The 13,605-nt window shown below is 40.6% G+C and overlaps 1 protein-coding gene across 2 annotated transcripts; it reads left to right on the top strand.

Annotated features, from left to right (window-relative positions):
* Positions 1 to 443: 443 nt before the first annotated feature.
* LOC122293427 (very-long-chain aldehyde decarbonylase CER1-like) lies at positions 444 to 12,341 on the top strand. 2 transcript variants are annotated; one of them, XM_043102002.1, is made up of 10 exons: positions 444 to 585; positions 1,403 to 1,605; positions 2,671 to 2,903; positions 3,059 to 3,278; positions 3,532 to 3,910; positions 4,178 to 4,285; positions 4,746 to 4,946; positions 5,400 to 5,501; positions 11,675 to 11,851; positions 11,967 to 12,341. In XM_043102002.1, the coding sequence occupies exons 1-10, from the start codon at positions 526 to 528 to the stop codon at positions 12,135 to 12,137; spliced, it is 1,854 nt and encodes a 617-aa protein (XP_042957936.1). In that variant the 5' UTR covers positions 444 to 525; the 3' UTR covers positions 12,138 to 12,341. The 2 variants fall into 2 exon arrangements, with proteins under 2 accessions (XP_042957936.1, XP_042957935.1); XM_043102001.1 differs by having other exon boundaries at positions 445 to 585; positions 1,382 to 1,605.
* Positions 12,342 to 13,605: the final 1,264 nt, after the last annotated feature.

Below are 13,605 nucleotides of genomic sequence, written 5' to 3'. Positions count from 1 at the left end.
GGGAGAAGGGTGTAATTGCCGTGAGAGTGATATATGCTCGTTACATTCACAGTACATGAACGGATTTAGACGAACGGTGTTAACTTTAACGAAAAAATAATAAAAACCGTTAAAATAACAAATTTCGTTTGATACACGCTGTTTATATATAGAAGATAGAGAGAGAGATGCATCGACAACTCTTTAAGACCGAGGCAACAATAACTTAGGAATCTTAAATGATAAACGTACGTCGAGGAAGAGACATGCATGTGTAATATGTGTGGATAGCGGAGGAAAGGAATGGAGTACTCGCATTGATTAGCTAATTGGTTAGAAGTCCGTAATGACGTGGAGAAGACATTTTGGCGATGGGCGTTGGGGGATGCACCGCCGCATTGATGGTCGATTCTCCAACGCAACGGACAAATCAATAAATGTACAGCTCTATATATCAGCACCCTCCAAATCCATCTTTGCATGCAAAAACATTACAGAACTTTGTGTGCTGACATTTAAGCAAAGAAACAAAAAAAAAAAAAAAATATGGCTTCCAAACCTGGGATCCTCACTGACTGGCCATGGAAGCCTCTTGGGAGCTTTAAGGTATGAAATTATCAACAGTTAATTACCTTGTTTGGACATGCATGCATGCAGTACTGTCGATGCCGGATCGTGAAACGTCATTCTAATTACTGTGTCATTCGGCTCATTAATTGGTATTATTATCTTCGGATCATTGCGTGGTATCAAATGACTAGAAAAGTTTTCAAGTATCGTTCTTCTTATAATTATAAAAGATGCATGCATGCAATATCTTATTCTCTTCTCGTTAAAAATTGACTATTAACTGGGATATTGAAAAGGAGGTGATATATGGGTCATGAATGAGATAAAGTGCAACTAATTTTTGACTTAAATTGTATGCTCAATGGCTTGTTTGGTTACACAGTTCAGATCATGAGATCAGAGATGTGATATTTTGTTGAAAGTTAAATAAAATATTATTATAATATAATTTTTTACTATTAGTTTTGTTTTGGGATTTTAAAAAGTTAAAATTATCTATTATATTTTGTGTAAAAATTAAAAAAAGTCGTAATTATTATATGAAATAAGATGAGATAATTTAGTTTCGTGTAACCAAATCAATCCTTAGTGATATATATAGTCCTTAATTTAGGTTTTTTTTGTGAGAATATATATAGAATAAATGACTGAATTTATTAATTTCATCCTCTGTTGGAGTTATAATACTGGTGATTTACAAGATTTGAGATCAGAATGTAGGAGTAACATTGACTATGTGGAGTAGGAAAAAAAGTTCCCTTTTTAACTCGTGTATGCATGAATGATTTACAAATCTGTTAACTTTCCTTTTGGCGTTGTGATGATGTGAAAGTACGTGATTTTGGCTCCATGGGCGATTCATGGCACCTACTCATTCATTGCTAAGGGAGAAAGTGGGAGAGATCTGGGCTACTTCCTCATATTCCCATTCCTTTTGGCAAGGATGCTTCACAATCAGATATGGATTTCTCTCTCTCGTTACCGAACAGCTAAAGGCAATAATAGGATTGTTGACAGAGGTATCGAATTTGAGCAGGTTGACAGAGAAACCACTTGGTCAGTAGACAAAACCTCTCTCTATCTTCTCTCTCGTCTCAGCTCTCATCTGTGTAAACAAAATCTTATTTACTCCGTTTCTATGATAGTGATCATATCATTATGTCAATTGTATTCTGTGTACGTGTGCGGTGTGTGGCTTGATTATGTTCTCTTTGGTTGCTCGGTTTCATGGACGTGAGCCAACCACCCTTTAATTTCAGTATTGTATCTGCTATAGTTTTAATTAGCAGATTGCGTTGTTGTGACTGAGCCTGGCCGGTCTCTGTCATAAGCTGGACTTTCAAGAAAATGGTGCTGTGTAGCTGGATTTCAACTGTATGTGTGCTCGTAGATGCAGGCCTTTTGTATGCATAAATTACCAATCTAAGTTTTTTCTGCATGCAAAAACCTATTCACAAAGAGACCTGTCTCTTCAACAACAGGCTCTTTATTTCTTTGTGGTCCTTGGGCAGGCAAGTACCTTTAATATACCACTTGCAGAGCTGTCAGTTGTTGTTCATGACTAAGATTGTTCAACAACATTGTTACCCCTCATTCAATACGGTCTGTTGAATTTATGTTTCCAGAATTCTTTAGTTGTTTGATGATTTTGTCATCAGTTCTGTTGGATTGTGAACTGCATGTGAGTACTCCACCTAAAACTAATCATTATTAGAAGATATGCAACTCTTTTATGGCATTCAACGTCGCATCCTAGGTTCTTATTTTTAAAAGGATCACAAGAAACGGTATGTTGTGTTTCACACCACCAACAAATAGGTGCTATGGTGCAGTTTTTGGCTTGGTTATGTCTGGTTAATTTTTTAAGGGCATAGAGCCTTGGCTTGAGGATAAAACCCCAAATTTTGCTTCTGCCCACTAGCTAGGCGCATGGGCCATTGGTGCTTAATTAATTATTCTCAGTTGCTTTTTACTGAATTTTATTACTCTTCTCTGCATCTTGTACTAGTGTTGATGCTGTTTGAATAAAAACTTGTTTATTCCAAGGAAAAAAACACAGTAAACTCTCATACATGGAGAATTAACAGAGATTTTTTCCTTTTTTTGGCTGTTACACTACAGGGATGACCAGATCTTGTTCAATGGAGCCATATTTTACATAGGGTACATGGCACTTCCTCAGACTCATAACCTACCCTTATGGGAATCAATTGGTCTGATTATCACAGCTTTGCTCCATGCTGGTCCGGTTGAGTTTCTCTATTACTGGTTTCACAGAGCATTGCATCACCATTTCCTTTACTCTCGTTACCATTCCCACCATCATTCCTCCATTGTCACTGAGCCCATTACCTGTAAGATTTATTTCATGATCAAGAGTGTATATATATATATATAAAACGTTCAATATTAGGGTTTCTTTCATGCAGATTATATGTTTTGCAGTACTACTAATTCCTGTCTTTGATTTACTGATATGTATGTGTGCGTATGTATGCATGTATGGCAGCTGTGGTTCATCCCTTTGCGGAATACATCGTATATTTCATGCTGTTTACTATACCATTGCTGACAACGGTGTTCACCGGAACTGCATCTATTGCATCCTTTGCTGGTTATATCACGTTCATTGATTTCATGAACAACCTGGGTCACTGCAACTTTGAGCTCATTCCAAAGTGGCTCTTCTCCATCTTTCCCCCGCTTAAGTACCTCATTTACACCCCGTCGTAAGTCCCTTTGACCCTCTTAATTTCTACACACAAACTTGCAAGTAGCTGTGAAGACTATAACATAAATAATAAAATCTACTTATTACCATTAAATTTTTTGAACAATTGGTAATTTTACATGATATCAGAACAAAGACACTGAATTCGAACTCTAATTATACATTCATTAGTTTAACTTTTAAAACAATCGGTGATTTCACGGTTGCAAAACTTTATATAAACGATGATGTTTGTGTTGACTCTCAAACAGGTTCCATTCACTACATCACACCCAGTTCCGCACCAATTACTCACTCTTCATGCCTCTCTACGATTACGTTTATGGGACCATGGACAAGTCCACAGATACCCTATACGAGGCTTCACTCAAAAGGCCAGAAGAGTCGCCTGATGTTGTACATCTAACCCATCTTACGACACCCGAATCCATTTATCATCTAAGGCTAGGATTTGCCTCCTTGGCCTCTTGGCCCCACTCCTCCAAATGGTACTTGCGGCTGCTGTGGCCTGTTACCTTATTTTGGTCTGTCATTATAAGTGGGATCTACGGCCATGCTTTTGTTCTTGAGAGGATCACCTTCAAAGCCCTCAAGTTGCAGTCTTGGTTGGTGCCAAGATATAACATTCAGGTACTAAAATTAGTTAAAAACATTTCCCATTTCGCATAATCATTGTTTATAATATCTTTTGAAAAATGTTGTTTTCTATCTTGAATTTTGTCATCTCCAACCACGCCAGTTGATGTGTCACAGATTAATTTATAGAATTATTTAGAATATATCACATCAATCAGTAGGACGAGAAATTTTAACAAAAGTAGCATTGCTAATGGTTATTTTTTGTTGGTTATACTAAAATATTTGATTCGGATTCTTTTATACATCTCTAATCTGCAGTACATTGTACAATGGCAAAGAGAAGCCCTCAATACCTTGATTGAAGAAGCCATACTAGATGCTGAAGTGAAAGGAGTGAAGGTGCTGAGTCTAGGACTTCTGAATCAGGCAAGTACAAATCCAATCTTTAAATATGTTATTTTCATGACTTTTACCCACACACCACACACTACACTTATTTTTATTATATTTTATTTTGTTTTATTCTTTCTAAATTAATTGAGTTATTCTACTCATAATCCATGCACCACACATTTGGAAAGAGAAAAAAATTAAAAATTAAAAAATTATATGTAGTATGTGGTGTCAGGATAATGAGTATAATTTTTCTATTTTCATTTGTTTTTGTGTCCTTCCTGATCTTCCCTAAACCTGCAATATTGATACTGCTGGTATGGGCGAAATCCGATCTTTGAATATCTCTGATATGATATTAAGTGACCGTACAAATTAGAGTAATTTAATGAACTCACTCTTCTTTTAATATTTTATCCTCATGAGCTTCTATTATATTCGAAAGAATCCAAAAAGAACAGTACAAACATACTAGACTTGTGGAAATTTGTAGGGGGAGGAAATGAATAGAAATGGAGAGCTTTACATCAAAAGGTACCCTCAGCTGAAGATAAGGCTGGTGGATGGAAGTAGCTTAGCAGTGGCTGTGGTGCTAAATAGGATTCCAAAAGGAACAACTCAAGTGCTGCTTAGGGCCAAGCTTAGTAAGGTTGCTTGTGCCATTGCAGGTGCTCTGTGTGAAAGTGGAATTCAGGTGCCAAGTCAATCCTCCATGGGAAGCCCTTGGATTTTTTTTAATGTTTTTTTCTAATTTTAGCTCGAAAGAAAAGATCAAAGATCTTGAAACCCTACCAAGTCATGGTATTAAAAATTAACAAAATTAAATTTATCATTTTCTAATGAATTTCTTTCAATCTCAATCATTCTCTTGAAATTCAATGATAGCAATTTTTTGACACACCAGAATTTATCACTTTCAAACAATGTACTAGATATGGTAAACACGAAAATGATAAATCTTGAAATTATAAGATCCATGGTGGGATTTGAAGACAACCATCCGGTTGAATACGTTATGAACTCTAAAGGAATCTTCATATGATCATCCCTGCAAGTTGCAACAAATTAACATATATATGCTTGTAGTGATTTGCGATTTTCAGTTTGTATTCTAACACTTTTACACACTCATATATATCATGATCAGGTGGCAATATTATACAAAGATGAGTATGAGAAGCTTCGATTAAGACTTACCACCGAGTCGAAAAGCAACTTGGTCATTTCGACAAGTTTCACCAATCAGAAGGTAGAATTTGCAGCGGTTACATAAACAAGCATGACTCCATGTGATGATAATAATAAATCCTTGTTCCCTCTTGGATTTAATATTTTTACATGTGTTTTTTTTTTAAATTAAGAGCTTGTATTGATAAAAAAGAATTTAAGATATTTTTTTTTTGAAAAGAACCATCTGGTTTCATTAATAATCACGTAGGATGAATACACGAAGACTAAGTCTCCATACAAATGCTCTCCTCAGAGAGTTTTAAAGCATCCTTTGCTAGATTGTGAGCTACTTGGTTACATGTTCTGGGAACAAAATTAACAGACCAGCTTTGCTTCGTCGATAGTAGTTGCTTGATGTCTCTAATGATCATCCCTGCGGAGTCCCCATTACCATGACCACCCTGTATTGCTTGCACCACCCGTTGTGCATCCCCTTCCAGAATGACATTGTCCAGACCAAGCCGCTGGCAAAGAGTGACTGCTCTGAGAGCTGCGATTGACTCGGCTAAATGAGCGTCAGGAAAGGAGTCCTTGGGTGACTTCAGCCTTGCAATGACCCTCCCTGTTGAGTCCCTGACCGCTACCCCTATACCAATCCTGCATCTCACCTTGTCCACAGCCGCGTCCCAGTTAGCTTTGTATGAGTTTGGAGGTGGGGCATTCCACTGGGGTACTGGTTGGTTAGTCCTTAGATGAGCTGCCTGACTGCTTTGGTTGGCCTCCTGGAAGTCAATAACTGTTTGTCTTGCCATCCTGATCACTGTTTCTGGGTTAGCAAAACTATCATAAAAAACCAGCTGGTTCCTCCTTTTCCAAACTTGACACACTATCGCTGCAAAATCAATCATAGTGTCCTCATCCATAGCCTCAAACATGAGTGTCATAATTTCAATGAAAGGGGATTCAAGGGTTTGAAATTTTTGTAACCTTCTAGGACCCACACCCCACACATCTTGGGCTGATATGCATGACCAAAGGGCATGTGTTACGTTTTCTTCTTTGCTGAGGCACATAGGGCACAGAGGTGAATCTATTATCCTCCTCTTAAATAAATTCTTTTTTGTTGGCAGAGATTCAAGGCTTGCCCTCCATAGCAACATTTTGGTAGCATTAGGCACTTTTAATTTCCAAACCTTTGACCATATTGTTTGCTCCTGCCTACTACTCGACACTTGGCCCAGTCCCCTGCTTTCTACTTCATTCAAGAGGTGGTAGGTGCTCTTAACTGAGAAGATTCCATTTTTTGAACCCCTCCAAACTAACTGGTCAGGAGCGCTGTTGACACTGATGGGAATTCTACAGATTAACTCTGCCTCCTCGGCTTCAAAAACTTCATGTACTAAACTAGTCTTCCAGGTACAGCTTTGTTTGTCAATTAGATCACTAACCAAAGCATTCTCCTCGAGGCCCCTGTTTATGGATTGAACTCTAAAGGATGATGGTTTTGGGACCCATTTGTCTTGCCAAATTTTCACTTTTTCTCCATTGCCAATGTTCCAGAACAAACCTTCCATGAGGATAGGTCTAGCTGCTAGAATGCTCCTCCATAAGTATGAGGGGTTGCTCCCCAACTTTCCTTGCATAAAGTTGGACTTGTAAAAGTATTTGGCTTTGAGCACTTGGGATGCAAGGCTTTGAGGCTGTTGCAAAATTCTCCATCCTTGCTTAGCTAACATGGCTATGTTAAAGTGTTCAAAGTCTCTATAATCGAGTCCCCCTTCCTCCTTTGATTTGCCCAATTGTTTCCATGGTAGCCAGTAGGTTTTTGATTTGTTTCCTGTTGTGCCCCACCAGAATTGTTGCATCAGTTTGTTGATGGCATTCAATATGGTTTTTGGTAGCTTGAAGATGCTCATGCAATAAGTGGGAATTGCTTGGACTATAGCCTTTAGTAGCACCTCCTTTCCAGCTTGTGACAGGAACTTAACTGTCCAGTTTTGCATTCTAGATCTTATACTCTCCAGGATTGGTCGAAAAGCTGCCATTTTGTGCTTGCCGACATATGATGGCAGTCCCAGGTACTTCTCATAACTCCTTGCTTCCCTCAAACCAACTGAATGAAGTATTGCTTCCTTGATTTCATCTGCTGTATTGCTACTGAAGAACAAAGTGGTCTTGTCCAGGTTCAGCCTTTGCTCTGAAGCTGTCTCATATATCTTAAGGAGTCTCAAAAGTCTACAACATTCGAGCACATTAGCTTTACAAAATAGTAAGCTTTCATCTGCAAAAAAGAGGTGATTGATTAGTAATGACCCTCTTGCAAAAGGAAACCCTGAGATGAGTCCCTTCCCCTCGGCTTTGTCAAGAATATGCCCTAATACTTCAGTACAAAAGAGGAATAGATAAGGAGAGAGTGGATCTCCTTGTCTCAATCCTCTAGAGGGGTTAAAAGCTATTTGAGGGCTCCCATTTATTAAGATTGAGTAGGACAATGGTCACACATTGCATGATGAGCTCAATCATCTCCTTCTCGAGGCCAATTCTACTAAGGACTGCTTCTAGAAACATCCACTCGATCCTGTCATAAGCCTTGCTCATGTCCAGTTTTAGTGCCATGTAGCCCTCTTTTTTACCCCTCATCCTGTGTTTCATAGAGTGCATTGCTTCGTAGGCCACTGTGATGTTGTCTGAGATCAATCTACCTGGGACAAAAGCGCTTTGAGCTGAGCTAATGATGTCGGGCAGTAGGTGTTTGAGTCTGTTTGCAATAACTTTGGAAGCCACTTTGTAGATTACATTGCATAGACTGGTGGGGCGATATTCTGTTACCAAGTTGGGATTCTTCTTCTTTGGGATCAAAGCAATGAAGGTCTCATTAATGGGCCTAAATCCTCTTCTGTTTTTCAGTAGTTCCTGCACTGCAATGATCAGGTCTTCACCCACCACATCCCAATTGTCTTGATAGAATCCAGCCGAGAAGCTATCAGGGCCAGGTGAACTTAATGGATTTATGTCAAACACTGTTGTTTTGATCTCTTCTGCACTATAAGCTTTCCTTAGAGAGGTATTCATCTCCTCTGTGATGATGGGCTCAAAATTCTCAAGGGCTTCTTCTATACAGCTCGGGTTGGAGGTGCTGAAGATGTTCTTGAAGTAGTCTTGAAAAAGGCAGCTTATTTCTTCCATACTCCTTGCCATATTACCCCTCTCATCTGAGATTCCTGTGATGGCGTTTGAGTTATTCCTCTGGGATGCACAGTGGTGAAAGAACTTGGAGTTCCTATCACCATTCTTGAGCCACATTTGTTTTGCCCTTTGCTGCCAGCTAGTCTCTTCTTCCTCTACGAGGTCGTTTATCTCCTTTTGGATTACTTTGATAGTCCCATTGTGAGCTCCAGAATTGTCTTCCTGGAGCTGTTGTAACTGACCCCTTTTATGATCCAGTTGCTGTTTTATATTACCTCTTGTCGACTTGGCCCATGAACATAGTGTCTGCTGGCATTTTGTCAGTTTGGCCTTGAATCTGTTTATGCTCCCTGCACCCTCCCTGCTGTGAGTTCATGCCATTTGGATCAACTTTTTGCAATCTGGTTTTTTTCCCCATGAGGCTTCATATCTAAACACCTTCCTTTTTAAAGGCTTCTGTTCCTCATGATTAAAGCAAGAGATGAACAAAGGTGAGTGGTCAGATGTTAACGTGGGAAGAACCTGGTTAAAGCATTTCTCAAAGAGTTGGGCCCATGAGTTGTTGCAAAAACATCTATCTAGCCTCTCCTTAGTGAAACCTTCACCTTCCCTCTTGTTGCTCCACGTGAACTTTGCACCAGTGAAGCCCATGTCTATTAATCCACATTCATATAAAGCTTCCCTAAACCTTTCCATTTGAGAGAAAGGTCTGGGGGCTGCTCCTTCCTTTTCTTCATTGCAGAGGATCTCATTGAAATCCCCCATACAAAGCCAAGGTCCATTACTCACAGGTTTGAGTAGCTTTAATAGTTCCCAACTTTCTCTTCTTTTTTCTACCACTGGGTTTCCATAGAAACCAGTTACACGCCATGGAGTGACAGCCCCTTCTACTGACACTAACATTGATATGTGATTATTAGAGTAAGTGTGCAATTCTGCACTTAGCTCCTGTTTCCACATCATTACTAAACCTCCACTTCTCCCAATACTATCCACCACGAAACTACATTCATAACCCAGTCTATTCCTCACTCTTTCGGCCTTGTTTCTGTTGCACTTTGTTTCAGATAGGAATATCATCCTCGGGACCTTCTCCTTCACCAAGAGGCGAAGTTCTCTAACTGTTCGAGGGTTCCCAAGCCCTCGACAGTTCCATGCTAGGCAATTCATGGCTTTGGGCAGGGCTGTCTAGCAGCCTCTGCCATTGGTTTTTGGACTCCATCCTCCTTCTCTGTTTTGCTTCTCTTGTGTCCGAGCTTTTCTTCTGTCCAGCTCCCATGGTGGAGCTGTCTTTTTGGGCCTACCTGGAATGTTTCCACTAGTGTAGCCTGAGGTGCCGTGGTGGTTGAGTTGTCACGTGCCCTCCTTTTCCAGGTATGTTTCATCCTGTTTTTTGCTAGCTCATGAATTTGTTGGTCCAAAAACTTGTCTAGGGACCTGATGTGACTAGCCAAGGAGCTGTCATGGGAGGGTGTCTCCTCGACTGAAGGTCTTTCCCTTTTGATCTCTACTCTGTTTTGTCCCCCAGCTGGTTCAGGCTGGCCTTTCCTATTTAGTGATAACTGCCTGACCAAAATAGGAAAAACCGTAGCCTTCTTTTGCTCATTCTGTGTCCCACCTGCTGTAGTGTCCTGCTGGGCTAGGTGGTCCCCCACCTTGGGTTGTACCACTGCTAGCATGGCTTCCTTCTGGTCCTCCCCCTCCTCCGGTGCCTTTCCCCCCCCCTGCGCTGCCATAGGTGGTGTCCATCTCTGCCTATCAGTCTGGTTTCCATGTCGTGGAGTTTGGTTCAACTTGCCCCCATATCTTTGAGGCTCATTTCCACCTGCCCTCGGGGGGTTTGCCCTTAGCCAGGCCCCGTATTGCTGTGTTTGTTCTCCTTTGTCATAGTTGCTAGCAGCCTGGCATTGCTTGGTGTGTATAATTGCTCCACACTCAAAGCAAAATAATGGTAGTCTTTCATACTTGAATGGGATCCAGTGTTGTGTCCCTCCAACCTCTAAAAATCTCCCTCTGATTAAAGGCTTTGTGATATCGACTAGTACTCTAGCTCTCAGTGAGCTACCCCAGCCGCATCCTGAGTCATCTGTTTCAACTTCTTCCACCTTGTCCATCCCTGAGAATAACTCTCTACCAGTCTGCCTGGTCATGCTTGCCATCGGCATGTCATGTGCCTGGACCCAGAAGAACTCCTTGTTAAAAGTCGTGCCTTGTAGAGGTACGTGCCCCTTCAGTTCCTACACGCATACTAGGTTCCTGTCGAAGGACCAGGGCCTCCCCTGTAGGACCTTCGACTTGTCTCTTTCATACTGGAACTCAACTAGCATTCTGTTTTCACCTACTTCCTTGAACTCAATCCAACCGTCTGGTCTCCATACCTTGGACATGGTTGTTTTGAAGGCTTGCTTGTTTACCGCTCGTTCTGCAATGAGTTGTAGTAGTAGACATCTTTTTCCTTTCTCAACAAGAGGTTCCATCACTGTCGCCTCTACCCTCACAGTATCATTCTCCTGTTCCGTGAGAGAGAGGCCCTCCCATTGTTTCTGTAATGCCTCCTCCATACTCTAGTGATCCTCCTTGCTGCTCTCCTAGCCCCCCCCTTTGCGCTGCAAAGACTCCAACTCTCCTCACAGAGAGACGCACCTCACCTCACAGAGAGAGGACCGAGTATCAATTTACACCATGTTTGCATCAGCAGAAGCATTCAATGTTTTGCAATTTTTAATTAAGAGCTTGTATTGATAAAAAAGAATTTAAGATATAGTACATATAATAAAACGCAAAACATGATCAGAATACCATAGTCAAGTATCCGTCTAAGTTCTATGCTTCTGCTGATGCCGGGAAAGCATGATTTCACAACTGGTGGACCTCCGGAATTGGTCTTGGAATGCCAAGATATCCGTCACTGCCGAGGCTGTCAGATTGGTCCAATCGCCCGCCACTTTTGGAGCTAAAATTCACCATTTTGATTGTTGATCATATATACATATATATACATACATACATAGGGGTCCTTGTACAATACCAAACATGTATGCATTTTGACGTAACGAAATCTTGCAGATATGCTTAGTGGGAGATAGATGGATAGAAGAGGAACAACAGAAGGCACCAAAAGGAACATTATTCATCCCTTTTTCTCAGTTCCCACCAAAGAAACTGCGAAAAGATTGCTCTTACCAGGCCACACCAGCAATGATCGCTCCTACATCTTTAATTAGCAACATGCACTCTTGTGAGGTTGGCAATTAGCAGCTGACATTGTTGTTGATCTTTGTATCCAAGCAAGATATAATATAACTAAAATTATCTTTCAATTCTTACCCCTTTTTTCTGAACTTTGATTATGTTGCAGAATTGGCTGCCGAGAAGAGTGATGAGTGCATGGCGTATCGCTGGGATATTGCATGCCTTGGAAGGGTGGAATGTGCACGAGTGTGGGAACACCATGTTTGACATCGACAAGGTTTGGCAAGCAAGTCTCCAACATGGGTTCCGACCTTTGACCACGCCGGCGGCGGCTTGATCATGCTTGAGACTACCTACTTAATATATATAAATATATATATATATATATATATCCATATGTAGAAACTAAAATTACATATTTAAAGGGAAGAGTGGAGGAGTATGAACACTGAATATGTGCAGTCACACAAATCTTGTGTCTTTGTTCTATTGACGATGGTACTAGTGGGAATATATGAAAATGAATGTGTTTTATGTTTAATTATTCAATTTTCTTTTGACTTGTTATGGTTTTTTCTTATAGATTTGTTTTGCATTTTTCACCTTTGGTGGTTAGTGTCTAATTAATTAGATTATAATCTTTGTATGCACCAATGGGAATATAAGTTTTTTTTTCCTCAGCAAGCAAATATTTCATAGATAAACTACGAGATTACAATGATACAAGATTTTGTGGGGTGGGAGTCCTCAACAATCTTCCCAAAACAAACAAACAACAGCAGTACTAAAAAGAAAATAAAAGCGGGTTAGCTCACCAAAAGATTGGCTCCAACCCAATTTCACATGGGGATGCCGCTTTAAAGCGGATTTTTCATAGTCTGATAAACAGACTATAAAGCTACAACTAAAAGTTGCAGTAGAGAGAACTACGCTGCATTTTGCTAATCTGGTCCGATTGGAGGAGACTATCATGATCACATTGTCTTAATCACGGGTTAGGAAGAACGGTAACATAGGACAGCAACCTGAGTCAAGGCCGGGTCGCCGGTGGGACAACACTGTTTGTGGCAGCTCGTGGAGAACACGTGCCACTTTAGGAGGAGATCAGACAAGCTGATATGAAGGATCAAAGGCCGGTGAAGTCAGAGCGACCGCGCATAACCTCAGAAGTCGCTCTAGGACGCGGCTGCGCGTATTAAACGTGCACGGCAAGGGCCTCGCGTGTATCAAACTCGTCGTGCAAAAATGCAGTTTTCTGCTGTGAGCAAGAAGATCGGCGGCTGTAGAGGCGGCGCGTGCGTGAAGGAGGATGCCAGAAGCAGAAGATCGGCAAGAAACGGTGCTACGGAGAGGAAACAAAACCAAAAACTACGGAAAAACAAAAGGGATGAACGGAAAACTGTATGGATAGAGCCACTGGGGCTGGCTAGGGGAGGAGGTGGTCGAAGCCAAAGCTCCGAACCCCCTCTGCTTGGTAGTGGGTGAAAAATTCTACCGACTGTGGAAGGGCAACAGTATGGAGAGAAACGAAGGAAAGAAACAACGAAGGAGAGGTGTTTTTTACAAGCAGTTTGCTTATTCTGTTGTTTTGCAATGGGAATATAAGTTGTTATTAAGATATTCATCATCCATTATAAAATGAGTTTTTAATTAAATAATGGGATACTGTAATCTTATAAAATAAAAGTATTTTCCAATTATTACATACTTTAATTATGTGTAAGAACGATATATTTTCTTCTAAACTAGCCATGACTTGGAATGAATTCATCGCTGGCTTCACATCTTCCAACAACTGATCGAGA

The sequence above is a fragment of the Carya illinoinensis genome, chromosome 14, assembly GCF_018687715.1.
Source record: "Carya illinoinensis cultivar Pawnee chromosome 14, C.illinoinensisPawnee_v1, whole genome shotgun sequence".
Classification (NCBI taxonomy): domain Eukaryota; kingdom Viridiplantae; phylum Streptophyta; class Magnoliopsida; order Fagales; family Juglandaceae; genus Carya; species Carya illinoinensis.
Note: the sequence above shows the minus strand (reverse complement) of the source record. Positions and strands in the feature narration are given on the sequence as shown.